Consider the following 17312-nt stretch of genomic DNA (forward strand, 5'->3'; position numbering starts at 1 on the left):
GTTTGAAAAATACAGATTTTCTTTTTTTTTTTTTAAACAAAGTAACCTTTTCTTCCATTAAATTATATGTTCTGTTTCTTATCATGCTAATCTACTTTTCTTTCTTTCTTTTTTTCCCATTATTTATTTATTTATTTATATGTCTGTCTTCTGCCTGTACAGTAAATATATAGCTAAAGCCAGCAGCTGGTTAGCTTAGCTTAGCACAAAGGCTGAAAATGGGAGATAAACTTGAACAAAATCCTTGAATTTTAAACACATGTTATTTGTTGAGCTTTAGAGGTGCTGTTAGGCAGATTCAGCTTGACTTTTGCCTTTGGACAGACACAGGCGAACTGTTTTCAGTCTCCGCTCTAAGCTAAGATAACCTAACCTGCAGCTTGCAGTACAGCTTAAATCTTTGCAAATAATCAGATATATACTTCTGCTGTAAAGTACAAGGATGACAATACCATTTATACGTTCCTAATTTGTCATTTTCTTCTGTGCCAGAGAGCTTTATTGTTTGACAGCACATCATTGAGCCACAGCACAGCCCTGCAGCCCTAAACCACAGCAGCTGAAAATAGTCCTCAAAAATACATTTGAATAAAAATGTTCTAAAAACCTACGGTGCCCACCTGTTTCCAAAAATTAAGTCTTTTCTAAAAATAAGGAAACTATATATTACATGGATATAATAAAATACTTACTCATAGGAACCAGTAGGTTTGGGGCCAAATGCCTTTAAAATGGTAGTGATGTGCAGAAAAAGATTAAGAGTCAGACACAGTTATGGTTTTAGTCTATAGGATTTGTTCACAAAAAAAAAAAAAAAAAAAAAATAGAATAGACCAAATTTATCCTTCAAAGCAAATTTTACATGCCTGGTTTGAAATAGCAGGTGCGTCACAGTGAGTCATCACATTAAACATATGCTGCAGTTTCACAATTAACATAGGATTACATGTCTTAATCACGGGATTTCAAGCTTCGACTGCCTGTATGTTGTGTGAATCCACATTTATATTCCCCCACTAAAACGCTGATCAACTTCTGCTTTTCTCCCACAATAGCTTCCACGAGTCGACTAATCCTGGGTTTTCTCTGCTAAGTCGTGTCGACATATTATCAAAGGCTAAGCTACGTCGCAGACACAGAAGAAACCTGTGGAATTCAAATTTCAGTCGAAGTTGTGCGAGGGAGCTAATGAGAATTGAGGGATTATCAGCGTTATTGGCCGTGATCAGGTCAATTCCAAGGTAGCTGGGCGTCGGGAGGCCGAGTTAGGCAGTGACGTCTGCCAGAGGAAGGACAAAGTATGAAGGGAAAGCAGCAGCAGAACCTCCGTGCTGTCTCAGTGACAGGCAGACATGCTCTGGGTCATGCACAGTGGTAATTCCCAGAAAGGTCACACAAAATGACACCAACCAGCATTAAGTCTAGCCCGGCTCCCTCTCCTCTCTCTTCAGAGCTATAATCTGTCTGATTCGTCTTTCCTGCACTGCTTGTGTCATCACTCACACTGCTTTCAGCCTCACTAATGCCACCTCTGACAACACGAGGGCAAAGGGGGCCATCTCTGGCACATTCCTCAGACGTAATGTTTCTTTAGCTGCGTCGTATCCAACTTAAATGCAGAATCTCTGTGTATGTGTAACGCCGGGGAAATCAATGAAAATGGATTTCACGGTGAACGTGTGTAACTTTCTATTATTTTCTTTTATTACCTGAGGAGGAACAGTATGTCAAAGATTTATTATGGTGTTAGCATTACAATGCTGAAGCAATTTGGTCAACTCCAGCAGTAAATTGGCTTGTCACATAAGATAGCATTACCGAGATGAACGTAAAATGCCAGGGAGCACATTAAATTATGAATGATGGGAATTATATTAACATTTAAATGAGACAGTCATGGTCCAGTGGGATTACACGTTTTTGAGTGTTTATGGTGTGGAATGATGTATTGCGAGGAATTCAGAAATGAATTTCAGTGTGTTATTAAATACCTATGGTTGTTCTTTACACAACAGCAGTTTACTTCTAAACAGCATCCTGATGAAACTGATGTGATCACTAATCATCATGATAGGCCCATTAACAACTGGTATGGTGCAGTAAATAAACAAAAGGAAAGACTCCATATATCTGCTTCTTAGATGAGAACTGTTGTGATTGTGTGAGTATTTCTCTGAAATCGCAGCTCCTGATTCCCCCTGCTGCAGCTCCAGCAGGCTATAAGCAATCACAGCAAAACATGTCCAGAGGGGACGGGGAAGGAAAATGAAAGCAGCAAGTACAGGCAATGACCTTTGCAGACTCCTAGCATGATAAATGTCAAAGGTTTTCTGTTTTTAATTTGTCGGAGTTTCCAGAGAAGCCTGACCTATGGCTACTTTCAGCCACGTCGTTCCCATCACAGCAGTCGCTGAAGCGGCACCTCAAAACCTATTACTACCCGCCTTTGCTTAGGCTGGTGCTGTCAAAGCTGCAAATTAGCCCATTTGCAACCTTTCATAATGCACTGTAGCAAGGAACAGCATGTTTTTCTCAGGGAGGGCCGATGCTGAGCAATGTAATGCATTGCAAATGTGACACATTACAGACAGACAGGAGAATATACATTCGAATTTGTCAGGTGTCACTTTTGTGTTCGTTTGCAATCTATTATGCTTTCTTAGCAGATTCTGACCTTTATGCGTTCCACTGTATAGAATGCAGAAAAAAACAGCAGCATTATAGAATCCATGGTTGGCTATGAGGTTCATGAAAGTACACACTTTTTTAAATTCCTTTTCACCGCGTCACCCATATGATTTTGATGCTGATATCCGACAAGTCTCCTATAGCCTCCTCAAATCTGTGCAAACATCAGTAAGAATACACCATTTCCTGAATCCACTAAAAATATGTTTATCTCAATCTCACTCCTGGGAGGAAAGTAACAAAATTATTTCAATTTTCGAGACTATTTTCCTGCTGCTTGCTTTCTTTTTGAAGCGCAGACCATTATTTTAGAAAAGTAGTGTTGCAGCATGAAAACGACAACAAATTCAGAGGTCAAAAATAAGTGCACACTGGCAGATAAACACGTACAGATTTTGCTTTTTGCACAAAAAACCTGGCGAGAATCCAGAAGACGTACAATCAGCATTTCTCGTCCCTGTGCTGAAGCCCTCATGGCTACATTTTTGTGAAAAACAGTTCAGGGAACCTGGTGAAAATGATTTTTTTTTTTTCTTGATGGTGTAATTTGCACAGGTGTATGGAGGTGATTTAACCATTGACATCAGATAGGGTTTGACCATAATGTTGTGAAATGTGAAATTTGTGCATTCTCTGCTCTAAGTTTTGCCTTTCTCCTAATGCGTATGAACAGTTGGTTTGTTGGTACAGTCCAGTTATTGTTGGAATTCACCAATTGATTCCACCGAGTTGTTTTGATCAGAGACACCAATAGGCAGATTCAATCAGCAAGTTGATTTATTCAGCAACTTCAGCATACATGATATCACGTAGAGCCCAACATCAACCAGAGGTCTCTCTGTTGGAGTCTGATCTGAGCACTCGATATTACATATTTTATACAGAGTAGGGTGGGACTTTAGTCTCGGATGTTTCAAAAGAGGAGTAACAAGTGCAGCTCGCGTGCGAGCTGTCACGTACCGAAACTTACTTCGTGTTCTCATGACCTTGGGCACACAGCTGTGTACAGCACATCTTAATGCTGAGTCGACAGGGTTACATTAGTATCATAATAGCATTTGATTAAAGACTGGATCAAACATATATATATATATAAATGGGCATAGCATAAGCATAATCTACCACAATTTAAGCATAATCTACCACATTATAATACACTTCCCGTTTAGGGGGTTACGACTACGTTCTCAATCAGCTTCAGCAGCAGTCATCGAGAGAGCAAAATGAATTAGCTCCTCTGCTTATGTTTCTAATTGCAAGAATACAGACTTGAATCACACTTGTTTCAGCTGAGTGTGCACCAACTTGTGCTACTACATAGTACGTAATACTGTATCGTAGTAGAAGTCAGACTTTTCTCCATGGATTAGAGAAAATGTCTAAGTTATTGCAAGGGGAAGCAAAGTATTCAGAGGGCATGCAAAACTCAATATGAGATAACACAAAATGTATTGCAAGAAAACGCAGAAGTATTTGTCGGCTCGCTGCAGTTGAATATACACTGAATACATTCATAGGATTATTTTTTTTCTTTTCTTTCGGGCTGTAAAACAAGATGTAAACACATCAATAGACATATTACCATTATCATATTTTCAAGTTAATATGGAGATTGTGTTATCAAACTACACATGCAGCAGAACCAAAACAATGTCACCATTACTTTGGAGTCCTGTATTTGGGTGCCTGATGAATTAGAGTCCAATATTTACTCTTCTTTTTCCTGGTCTCCACCAAGTTTGGCTGTGAAATGCTCCACTGTATTCCCCAGCGAATTGCTAACTTTTTCCATTTTCAGTTTGGTGCAGATTAAAGCTGACAAGTAGGAGAGGGTGTGGATATGACTGACTGACTGAGAATCCCACAACACCACGAGCATCCACCTATACCGGCAATGTGACGACACCCAGGTATCTCAAACAAACCAGGCATGCCCCCAAACATATCTCTCATTGAGGATTAATATCTAGTTAATGATGGAATTATTTTCAGAAGGACCACAAGAACACTGGTCAGAAGAAATATATTTAATAAATGACACCATAATGACTTGTGGAAAGAATTTATCCACTTTGTATTTAATAGAATTTACTGCTTTTTTAATTGAAGTCTATTGTAGCCAGAGGTATTTTGAAGCCAGCGCCTAGTGGTTCTCAGTGGTACTGCACTTCAAGGCACTTCCACATTGGCTTCACTTTTCAAACCTGGAGACTGTGTTGACTTTTATACACAGTTTTTGGATTCAACCTAGTTTAATGAAAATCCGCCCATCCTTGAGCGATGCCGCTAGCATAACTGAAAACATTAAAGTAGAATAAATACCAGAAGTAGATACATCCAAATATTGATATTTGCTGGTGGATTAACATTGAGTCTCCCATAAGAGATCATATATAATCAAATCATATCATATCATGGATTACCAAAGATCAATAAATGAGACCTTCATACTTTTTTTAAAAAAAAATTTGTCTACAAGAAAGCTCGGAGGTTTGATGACTAATTTCTGAAGTAGAGCAGAGGATTCCTCCCACTCAAAACATTCTTTGTTCCTGTCTTGAAGTGCTTGATCAATGAACGGCTACTAATCATTAAAAGACCTACAGATCGATTCCACATTAGACTCTATCTTCCTTATTAATGGACTTTTCTGTTTCTGTCTCCGCCTACTCTGTTCCAAGAAAGCAGGATGGTATTTTCAGATGAAAGTGTCAGTGAATGGTGGTCTTGCTTCATGATGGGAATGTTGCTCAGATGTCTGCTTTAGTTTCCAGATGGAGTTTCAAGGGTACGGCCGGCTGTAAGGATTTTTACATTTGGAGCATCGTGAGGGAAACACAATCGGCCATCAATTATGAATGCGGGCTGTAACCAAAGCCCGACTAGTGATCTGAACATTTGATTACAAAGGGTTTGATCAGTCAGAGTGTCAGAACATTGTACACTCAGAGGTTACTTTCTCCGTAAATGATATGGAGAGAGAAACCAGGAAAAGTCCTCTCGTCTCTAGAGGAGCAGAGCTCTTCAGCATGCAACAAAGCTGCCGTGTGCTGACCTTCATCATGTAACCCGAGCATCTCTCCCCTCCTGAGGCCTGATGTGCTGCCGGCTTGGATGTTTTCCAAGGTCAGGTGCAGGGCCTCGGTCCTGCAGGGAGGTGATGAGGTGATGTGTCCAATGCCCTCTACTGTTAATGAGTGTATCTTAAAGGACCACAGGCGGTAGAGGTAGGGTTCAGGTGAAATGGGTCTCACACCATCCACACAAATGGGCCAGATGTGTTTTCTCTGTGTTTATGTGTGAGTGTGATGAAGGCTGAGGAGAGGTTGGTGGTAGAGGGGATGTACATTCGATGAGGGTTTTATGTTGATGCTGTTGTACAGCTGCTAAAAGCTTCTTTTCTTTTTGGAAAAAGGAGCATCATGCTTTATATCATTTTTTTTTTTTTAGATTGCCTTGGTGAGGAAAAATAATAAAATTTTCTTCTGACATCTAATACTGTATTAACCTGTTGTGTTTGAAGGACAGCATGCTGTTTATCTAGAGTACTGTTTTCAAGAATGAAGACACAGTTGCTGAACATTAACTGCCTGTCTCAAAAAATATCTCTTATAAAACAAATTCAGAAATTATCACCACAACAGTTCTCTAATGCTACGACCAACAAGACTGTGCTGGTGGCAGTTCAATGGAGGCTAATCGGGTACTGCTGCTGCACCATTGATCGTCTGGCTTACTGTGGTGCTCCTCCAGACAAATGACTCAATGCATTATTCAGTTCATTTTTTACTCCTAAAAAACCAGTGCCACTCGAGAAAACTAGTAGCTTCGGCTGCCTACAATATCTTTATGACCATAAATGGAGCCACAAATTTGCACTTCAGCCTTTTCCGTCCTTTTCTTTGTGGTTTTTTTTTTTTAGTTTTTTTTTAAATGATGCTCACTTTACAGATGTGTAAACACAGGATATGTTGCATGAATGCAGCCTTGTTTGTTTAACGATTTAAGACACAGCTGGATAGGATGAATGCACTGCATGGTGTCAGCAGATATAACATGAAAACATGAGAGAATCATTATTTGGCACATTCCTCCATTGTTCTGTTTTGCAGTAAAACTGACAGCTCTTACTTTCTCTAGTCTCATTAATATAAGCTTCTTATGTGGAAAGTCATGTTTTTGTCTTTTTGCCAGGACAATGTTGTTACTCTATTGTTACTGAAGTGTGACAGCGACAAGGCTAAAAAAAAAAAAATCCTTGAGTGGATGTGTTTGGTGAGGTAGAACAATTAGGAATACATGCACTAAGTCCAGTCGGGACCAGAACTGGTCTGAAGAACTGCCTGTTAGGTGGATTTTTGGCAGCGCCACAACTTAATATGTAAGAATTCCTACAAAAGCTTAAACAACTTTGAAGCTGTATTTATTAGGGAGAATAAAAGTTGTGCAAATGGTACCACTTTAAGCCAATCTGTCAAACTGTTAAAAAAAAGTTTCAGGCTTTTAAAAATGAAACAAATGCAAGACACGAATCTACCATTTAAATGTAGAGCTGCTTCATGCTGCTGGCCTTCACTGTTAATATATGCCTTTAGTGTACTGTTGGTGTAAATACAAACATTAACTTCCAAAATCAACCACAACTTAACCAAGAAAGCAAAGCCGAATGACCAATTATGCAAAATGAACTAAGTGCGCCACTGCCCGAATCCTACAGGGACACCTAACAACCAAAGTGTTTTTTTTATGTTCTTAATACTTACAAATTTGTTTGGAAGTTTTACTCCACTAAAGAATATTATCAACTCAGTCCTACGTTGCTATGTAATGTTGCCTACCTGTTAAAATTAAATTATAAACCCAAATTACCTGTTAATGTTGTTTTCACAAGGTGAATATTCTTTTTTCGAATTGTGTCTCATCCAGGCAGAATCGGTATTAAAGTGCTGGTTGGTTTCTGGGGTCTAAAATATAATGAAACTGTGCAGCGTGTTGTGCCGCTATACTTGGAGGAAACGAGGGCTAAGCAGCAATTTTGCCCAGTTAATCCAGCCATGCACTTCAAAAAATAAATCGAAGCACTAAAATAATTGTTTAGACTCGCATTGCATTGCCATATACTGTATTGTTATGATTTTAAGTCTGTTGCTCTTCGGACAATCAGAGTCTTATAGATGTGTGCGTTGGATAAAAATTCAATATTCTTCTTGCTGTCACTCATCTTAATTATGTGAATATTACATAGACAAACTGCACAAACTCCACACATGTATATAGTTAAAGCATTGAAAAACATACCACAGGAAGTGGTGTCGCTCTTTCATTCAAATTAATGTTACTGAGGCCAATAGGGTTTTTTTCCGTGGCTGTTATATAAATATGGTTTCCGGTGCTGTTTGTCTCGGGATTGTTTGAAGAAATGTAAAACAGTGAAACACAGTTCGTTTCATTAACCATCAGTTTTGCTATACATTTGTTATAATGTAAATTTTTTTTTTTTTTTAATCAATATTGTGATATTGATTTCAGCCATATTATATTGCCCCAACTTATTTAGAAACCTTTTTTCACTCCACTGGTGTTTTCTAAATTGCCCCTGTATTTGTAATACCTTCAAAAAAATCAACAGGTGGCACTCTCTCCTCCCCCATCTCCAGCACTGCCTGATTTTGTTGCAGCCCAAACTCCAAATAAATATGCTCTGAGCTCACGGCAAATTTTGCGATTGTCAACACACAAGTCCAAATTGATCCGGTTGGACTTTGTGACGATTTAGTAGCAGCTACAACAAAACCGGCAAGGGTGCCTTTAATTTGTGAGAACGTCCACCTCAGCAGACCGTGGAGAGCAGAAACGTGTCAGCCTCCGAGCTACACTGATACTGTGATACGCTCAACTTGTATAAACTCTGATGCGGCAGTGTGAGTGTACCACTCATGTCTCTTGTAATTACTCTGACAGCAGCTGTATGATGCACAGAGGATCCGTCAGATCTATTATTTAGCTTTAAGTGGGGAGAGTGACACCACTTGTTCTGAAAAAGCACATGGAGACTACATTTTTCATAACGCTCTTTATCATCACATGCCAGCAATTCCCCACTCTGGGCAATTTGTCATCTTATATACATTCCATATTACATAGTGTGGGACTATGTGATGTATGTAAGCTCTCTGTACATGCATATACAGTGTATGGATAAATGTGTATAGACCCTCAGGCTTCCTCCTGTTAGACTTTCACAAAAAGCAGGTTTGGCTCCATAAAGAGGCACAATGTGCTCGTAATTTTCTCCACACGTTATCCTGCACTTCCTTCAGCTGAGTGAAAGGTGGTTGTGGTGAGATGAGATATATGCAGCTGTTATGTTAGCACATGCCCCATGTTGTATAACTTTACAAGGTCTGTTGCTCTGAGGCCCAGATAGCAATCTGTGGCTGTCGTAGCAATCGTAAACGTCTCTAACAGCTTTTAATTTAGAGTCGTGTTAAAAAAATCTTGCTGCTTTCACGGCAATTGTTGGAGTTACGTAGGACAAACATGCTGAATGATGCAATGAGAACATTCAAACTTTATGAACTGGTTAGTGCACAGAATCTGAGAATGCAGTCTGCTGAGATAACTGGTCCTGAAAAAGTCCTCTGCAGGGTCCTCACAACAATCAACAACAGCGGTGGCAACCACCGACACTACAGGCCAGGGCTGCAGTTTGAGTAATAGCTTAACTAACCCCCTGAAGGGAGAATTAAGGAGGTGGGCATGATGTGCACAAGCTAAGCACCTCAACACACTGTTACTGCTGAGACGCCGTGCTGTGCAGGCCTGCTCCATCTTGTCTGCATTCCACAGCGAACTCGGGGAAGTGGCTCATGGAAAATTCCACCTTTGCGGCATTTAGGGGGCAAGATGAGAGAGATAAAGGGCAGGATCCTGCAACAATGTAAAATTGAACATGGAAAAAGGTTATGTTTCTCTCTAATTGAAGGTCTTTGTTGGATCTGCTGGTTGATTTCCAACCAATTTAAATCAGTGATTTATAAAACATAGTAGTGATACGATACCAACAAATTAGTACTTTAACATTTTTGGAAATACGCCTGTTGCAGCGCAACTCTCACTGTATCTATTCAGTAAATATGAAGCAACTACCAGCAGATAATTAGCATAGCAAAGCACAAACAACTGCAAACACGGGGGAAAAGTTGGTCTGATGATTTTTTTTATTGGTAAAAAAAAATCCATCACCCATCACATTTAAAACTCACTAAATAACACATTACATCTCATTTGTATAATCTGAAAGAAAAACTGGTTTCACGACGGTTTCAACAAGACACCAAAAACGAACTGCACCCCATCCTCCTAACAGTCCACAACATGTTTTTTTACACCTTGGATTGGTACAGAGATCGTGTATAACACACTAATTTGTGACGTTTGGAGGTGCTTGTGCCTGTTGACAGAGCTTTCTGTAGGCTCATATTTACAATGCAAACGGGGGAGCGGTATATAAAAAAAAAAAAAAACAGTTTCACTGATGAGGTGACTGATTTGGATCATGTCCAGTCATTGCCTTTCGTGACACTTTTGGCTTTCATTTACTTTGGAAAAAGGTTTAACTTTGGTCTCACTCGTTCATAAAACTTTGCTCTCGGGCTTGTCTTTGCATTTTGTGGAAAAATTCCATGAATCCTTTTGATTCTTGCTGCTGATAAGAGGTTTGATTCTCGGAGTATTGTTTCTGTAATTCTGCAGTCCGTGTCTTCTAATTTTACATCTGCGCTCTCTGGACTGGTAGTAATGTCACAAACTCCTGTTGTTGCCTGCAGTTGTTTTCCATATGAAACGGGTCCTGTGATTATTTTTCTTTAGAACTTTCTACACTGCTGTACTTTATTTACCAATTTCCACTTCTCAATGACATTTTTAGTTTTATCTTCCAACATAGTTTTTCAGTCATAGTCCCTCCTCTGGTCTTCATGTTGCTGTGTGCTGTCCAGTTTCTAAAGAGACTGAAGCAAAGGCTAAACACTCACTGCCCTTTTACGTGTGAACAAACAAGCGAAAGGAAACACCTGGGTAATAAGTTACACCCGTCAGTCAGTTGTTAACTTACTTTTGCATTTGACAGTTGAAGGAAAGCAAGCACAGCATTTCTGTGGAAGAGTAAAATGCAAATGCATGTGAAGACCATTTCATAAAAGTGGATCATTTCTCCCTTGTTTTCAACTCCTCTTTTTATTTAAAATTCAAACACATTGAATTATTGGCAAAAACATAAAATGTGTACTTTACATTTAACATCAAAAAGACGTGCTGTAACCACCCTTTAACTTTAAAACAGCACCAACGCTCCACGATTGTTCCAAGCATCTTTCCACAGTTCCTCTTTGGATTTAGTTTGTCTTCTGTCTCTTCATGTAATCCCAGACTGACTCCATCACGTTGAGATCTGGGCTCATTGTGGGACAAACTGTCTTTTGCAGGACTCCTTCATCTTTGTCAGTTACTGAAGATTGTTTCTTTGTGACTGCCTGTATGTTTGGGGCTGTTGCCATTCTGAAGAATAAATTTGTGACCGACTATAAAGTGCTTAAAGTTTTGACAGTGCTGAACATACGATTCAAAATCCACATTAGATAATTCCTGTTCAAGATACAAATTATCTATATCTAAACTTTTTTCGGGATGAGTACCTGCTGTATGTTCAGACAAGTGTTGCATAAGATCCTCAACGTCACAATTTGTCTTTTCCTTTTTTTAGGATTGCTACATTTTGCATTTGGTTCAATAGTCAGGCATTTCTTTTCCCCGAAAAAAATACAATTGTGCAGTGAGCAGGTAGTTGCAGATGCAGCTTCAGTATCATTCCTAGAGTTTAATTCAACTTTCAAGCCCCCTGTTTGAGCTTCCACTGTGTTAGCTGCCTTTTAACTGCGATCATTTGAAGAGATTAAAATCTAGGCGCTGCTTTATGCTTTCACACAACACTCATCATGAATCAGCATCCCCCGGGGAACATTGGATTGGCTCATCAAAGGATAAATCTCAGCAAACTGACATGTCAATGAAGCCTGTTCCTGCCTGATATACATTTATTTCTATTTTTCACTTTAAAAATATATCTTGATCTCTGAGAGACTACCTATATAAAGATAAAACAAAATCAAATTTACCCCTGAGCAAAAAAGCATGAGCCAAATGTCGGTTGATGGTTCGGTTCATGTCAGGGTGTGTTTCTGCTTTCAGTTCAGCCAATTCAAGCTGTCACCCCTGTCTCTCTGGTGAAACAATAATAATATTAATTATTTTCTCAGAAGTTCATATGACAACATTTCCATACTGCTTTATACAGTTTATTTTTCCACCACCTTTTTCTTCAAGTCCTTATATCCCCTTCTTCTTCTTCCTCCTGTTCCTTGCAGTGTGATATACGGCTCGATAAGGAGCCGTGCATCTTGAATGACTTTCAAGTCTCAGCACAGCGGTGCATATCTTACCTGAAAGTGGTGGAGTTGCAGCAGGCTTCTGCCCCCGGGCCTCTGAGCCATACCCCCACACCACCCCTACCCAATCCTCAGCGCGGTCTGTGTCCTCATCGGTGCACTAGAAGCCCACATGATCTGCTATACAGACGCACAGATCATACAGATAGTGTTGCGCTTGTGTGGCTACTAATGTCACTGCTCATACTAGTTTGGACAGTCGTGCCTTTCAAAAACCTTCACTTACATACTTGTGCAGCTGCCTGCAGTCAGTTTGCCTTCAGTAAAGTCTGGAAGTGGAAAAAACAGCTCACCTGGCTCTGTCCAAACTTAACTGTATAACCACAAACTGTTTTCACACTCACAACTTAGACATGTGGCTGTAGCTGCATAGTTTGTGTTCAAACATGAGAGCAGTATCAATATTATCATCAAACACTCATCAAGAAAATAAAAATCCTTATTTCCCAAATGTAGAACCATTCCTTTAAATGTTGCTGCTACATTGTCTATTAAAATCAGACTGGCAGACCTATAAAGTCAACCATTAAACCACCACAACCGGCAGTTTTATGTGGATGTTAAACCTGTATCTCAGCCTGTCCTACAAAATGGATGTTAATCAGGATTAATAAAGAAGTATTGGTGTGTTTGTTGAGACAGAAGAAACCTAACTTTTGCCTCAGTTGCATGAATCTTCTTCTCACCATCTTACATGTAAACCTCCTTGCTAAGGTGCAGCACCGCATTCCAGGCAAGCTGAGACTCGACCGTGTGTGTCCTCCGTCTGAGGCAATCGGTTAAACTGGGTGGATGCAAGGAAATGGGTCACACACATCCAACTCTGCACCTAAGAAGTGTAAAAGAAATTAAATAAAACTGTGTTAAACTCAGGTTAACTCCTGGCAGGTATTTTGAGGGGACGTTTACAGCACGCTACTTTGGCATAATTCAATTTTTTATTTTTTTTTCATTTATGACAAGAAAAAAAGAACTAAAGCCATGTACTAAGATGTGCTTTTTATTTTTACAATCAGCCCAGCACTTAAATTTTTATTTTTTTTAAAAGTACAGTTTTTCAATGGCAGTCTCCATCAGTAGCTTCCCTCAAACAGGGAATAAATCCTCTAAACAACAGGCCTAAAGAAACATCCCTTTGAAGGAAAGGCAAAGACGTTATCAGTGAACTGAAAAAGGGCTTAATACGTCTGTCATTTCCATAAAATTTGGGTTTTGAAAGTACCTCAGGACGTGTTTATTACTGATACATTTTCCCCACAGTAACATGCTCCGAAGTTTTAAGTTGCTATCGTCAGCCAGAACTCTTCTTAACTGAAAAAAAAACACCAGTGAGAAGATTTTTTTTATAGGATTATTGCCTTACTTGTAGTTTTGTCCACAAAATACCAGTTAAAGTTTCTGGATTTAACTGATAATATAGATGTAAACCAGTTTCATTTATTATTGTCAAATTATTGACATTGGGCGGTTGTTGTCGTTGTTCAATCATGCTTGTTACCACTTCTTTTGTTTATCAAGCATAAACTCCTTAAAGTTGTACATCATGGGTGCTGTGATTCAGATTCTGTTGTTTGTGTGTTTCCTAAAGCTTTCTGTGGGGGAGGAGATGACGTTCCTGAGTAAGGGCTGAGTTAGGGTGTGGACTGGCTTCAAGGCAGAAAAAGGGGGAGGTTTAACCCTGCTGCTGCTTTGCCATTGGTGGACAGGGGGACAAAAATGCCTGTACCTGGTGCAGGTAAACAGACTGACATCAGGCGCGGCAGAAGTTCATCGGCTGGCAGGATTAAGTGCAACGCATCGATTTAGATTTTTACCGAACACTCTAGACAGCTTGACAGCTTTCTTGTGCGCTGCTTTTGCACAGGTTTGTGTTGTCTACCTTGTCTAACCGCAGACAGAGCAAAAAAAAGAGTAAGATTTTGTAGGTTTATCTCTTTTATTTTTTTTCCAGATGGCTTGTGCAATTCACAAATCTTGCCTTGCCAAGCAGGTGAGTTGAGGTTGAACAGGTAACAAAATGTGTGCATTTATCGGCGCTTGCAAGTTGTGTTTAATATGCAGGATTAGTTCTTGGAGCTGAAGGGTGTTGGAGACGAGAGCGAGACAGTAATAGAGGGTTACATTTGTGTGGGTTTGGTCTCCACATGTTAAACAGCACCTTGCATTCATCGGGCTCAAAAGACTCCAGAGGGATAGAAAATGGTGAGAAAACAGGTCCTGTCTTGTGGAGGGAGAGGCCTGCCTGGCGCACCCTTCACACACACACACACACACACACACACACACACACACACACACACACACACACACACACACACACACACACACACACACACACACACACACACACACACACACACACACACACACTTGAGCATACACACCAATAGAACCTGTCTTACATGTATTTGTTCCTTTTAACTAATCTGCCACTTTTCTCCTGACAGAAAACGAAAGAGTGACATCACTGAAACCGTTGAACAGCGTCAACGTTCCTCCTCATCAGAGGCATCAGCGCGCCGACTGCTCTCATGAAAGCATCCATGTTTTCTATCCTTCATTCCACCGGAGTCTGTATAAAGTGCCAATCAGATTTCAGTGGTGTGAAGAGTAAGACACATGGAATTTGTCATCTGGAGAGAGCTCCGAAAAGCATAATCACATTATATGGGGGCTTAATGGTTGTATCTTTTACAATAAATATCAATGTTGCTCTGTGACAAAAAGATATGGCCTTAAATGTCTACTGATGTCAACCTGCTGGTGAATGCAACAGTTCTGCACAAGCACCGAAAGAGGACCCCTCCTCCCCCTCCCTCCTCCTCCTCCTCCTCCTCCTTACCTGCATTGCGACAGCAGTTGAATAGCGCTGCACTGATTGCGCTTTAGAGTTATTGCAGGATCATAGAGTGCTGGCAGCCCCACTTTATGTCTTTTGGACTGTCACTCAGAGCAGTTGTTTTGTCCTCACTCTGTCTCCCTGCCCTTGCTTCCCAGAGACACGGCAATTACATAATGACTCCTAAATTCCCACATAGCCACATCCACGGCAGTCTCCTCAGAACTTGTGCCAAAATGTATTTTTTTGTGTCCCTTAAGTGGTCTTCCTTTTAGAACTGTACCCGGAGAACTAAGGTAACATCGTTAGCATCGTATTGAGTAATTCACTATTGAGCAATGAACATCTTTTTCACCTTTTTTTTTTTTTTTTTTTTTTTTTAAGAATATCGTTTTCGCATCAGGTTTTTTAATCAATTCTCACAATTAACCTGCCTCGTTACCATGGGACATTTGTTAGATTCTACTCAAAGCCTTAATTATAGCTAAATGGGCAGCTGGAAGTCATTTGACAGCTACGTTGAGCAATCCGACTACAATTCTTCCACTCAATTAAGATGGAGGGAACATAGTAAATGAACCAACACAAACAACATCAGAGATCAGCAGAGATCCGTACAGACTTGTTCTGTGTAGCAAGATTGTTGCGACACTTTTCTTCCCAAACTAGACACAGTAACTCAATAGCTCCTATCAGTTTTGTGCAACATTGGAATATGTCTGAAAAAAGTCTCATGAACAGTGTTTTATAAGAAAAAGCCACCTAATTCTAAACTCACAAATTCTAAAACTACAAAGACAGAGAAGATTTCCTGCCACATATCAATGAAATACAAAATGACCCACGTATGACCTACACTTCAGCTTCCTCTCCAGCTCTTTAAGCAACCAACCATCCCAGCGGCCCTCACAATGTAGAAAGACACGTGGCTTTCACTTGGACAGCCTGTGTTGCACACTTCAGCCTGCTGTTCACCTTCCTGTTAGACGCAATGATAACCACAGGGCTTAGTGCTGCATACAGCGAGGAGAAGAATATACGCAGGTCAGAGATCAGCGAGGAGCTCATAGTCTTCCTCACTGTGAGGGTGTACACCCAAAGCCCGTTATCGACACCATAGAGGACCACGTATAAGGTCACAAGGGCCACCACGGCTTTGGCAGCTCGTTGCTCGGCGCCACCGCTCCCCCCGCCGCCACCACCACCACCACCACGGCCGCTGCTGCGGAGTCCCTTCACGTGCCTGCTGTGCTTGTAAAGAAAGACCAGGAGGATGAGACTGCAGAGGGCCATGAGGGCCATCGGCACCACATCTCTGCCCACTTGGACTGCCCCGTTGGCTTCTCTGGACAACTTTGAAGGGAACTGCACGTAGCAGAATTCTATATTAATGCTGTCATTCGTCAGGATGGAGTCATTCTGGGTACTGACAGAGAACATTATGGCTGCCGAGGACATGCACGTGTTGAGGACCCAGAGGAAAAGGAACACAAAAGACAAATAGTGGGCTACCGAGGCGTGCACAGAGGCCCAGAGCGATCCAGGATGGGCAATACTCAGGCTCTGGTAGGCACTGAGGAGGAAGGTGAGCCAGATTGAGAGGGAGCGGGAGGTTCTGTAGACAAAGATCACAGCTTTACAGCCCGTGTCTCCGAAGACGTTGGCCAGATGAAAGGAGGCGAGGGTCTCCAGCAGACAGCGCACACCCACCACCAGCAGGTTGACACAGGCCAGGTGCAGGACGATGGCGTCGGCCGCGAGGAGCCGCTTCTCCTGGAAGAGCAAGAGGAGGAATGCGACGATCACAGCGGCGTTACCCGGAACTCCTACAACCGTGAGGGACAGATAGAGCATCCCTCGAACAAACTCCTCAGATGGCATGCCTGCAGACATGAAAGGAAATGTAAAAAAAAAAAAATCTGTAAAATCACATTATTGACGAATTGTTTGTCATGCACCAAATGTCACATAGTACATCAGAAAAGTCGTAGCAGACGGTTACACGACACAGTCAAAATTTAAGATGTAAGTGGACCTTGTGCCTGACACACTGTGATCCTGTTCCTCCTGAAGCAGTCAAGTTGTTCGCGTTCTTATATTTGCAAAAAGCTAATGGCTGTTGGATCTGTTTTGCATGGTCCATTGACTTCTCATCCCTCAGCCTCCAATTACTTGAGATCAATTCAGATGACTGCTTTTGTCCCCCAACTGGGTTTCAGACAAACAGGATAACACAGAGAAAGCTGTGTTTGTAATAACTTACAGAGCACGAAGAGCCA

The 17312-nt window shown here is 40.9% G+C and overlaps 1 protein-coding gene across 1 annotated transcript; it reads right to left on the reverse strand.

The window, feature by feature from the left end:
* Nucleotides 1-15939: 15939 nt before the first annotated feature.
* Nucleotides 15940-16923, reverse strand: ora2 (olfactory receptor class A related 2). Its single transcript, XM_069690625.1, has one exon. The coding sequence runs from the start codon at nucleotides 16912-16914 to the stop codon at nucleotides 15940-15942; it is 975 nt and encodes a 324-aa protein (XP_069546726.1). The 5' UTR covers nucleotides 16915-16923.
* Nucleotides 16924-17312: the final 389 nt, after the last annotated feature.

This window comes from Brachyistius frenatus, unplaced genomic scaffold (genome assembly GCF_029030835.1).
Source record: "Brachyistius frenatus isolate BFR_SWC_R1_liver_20210118 unplaced genomic scaffold, ASM2903083v1 Contig_10, whole genome shotgun sequence".
Taxonomy (NCBI): domain Eukaryota; kingdom Metazoa; phylum Chordata; class Actinopteri; family Embiotocidae; genus Brachyistius; species Brachyistius frenatus.

Bases quoted from the DNA above. Each gene is read 5' to 3' on its own strand.
- ora2 (XM_069690625.1), bottom strand. From the start codon at position 16,914: ATGCCATCTGAGGAGTTTGTTCGAGGGATGCTCTATCTGTCCCTCACG.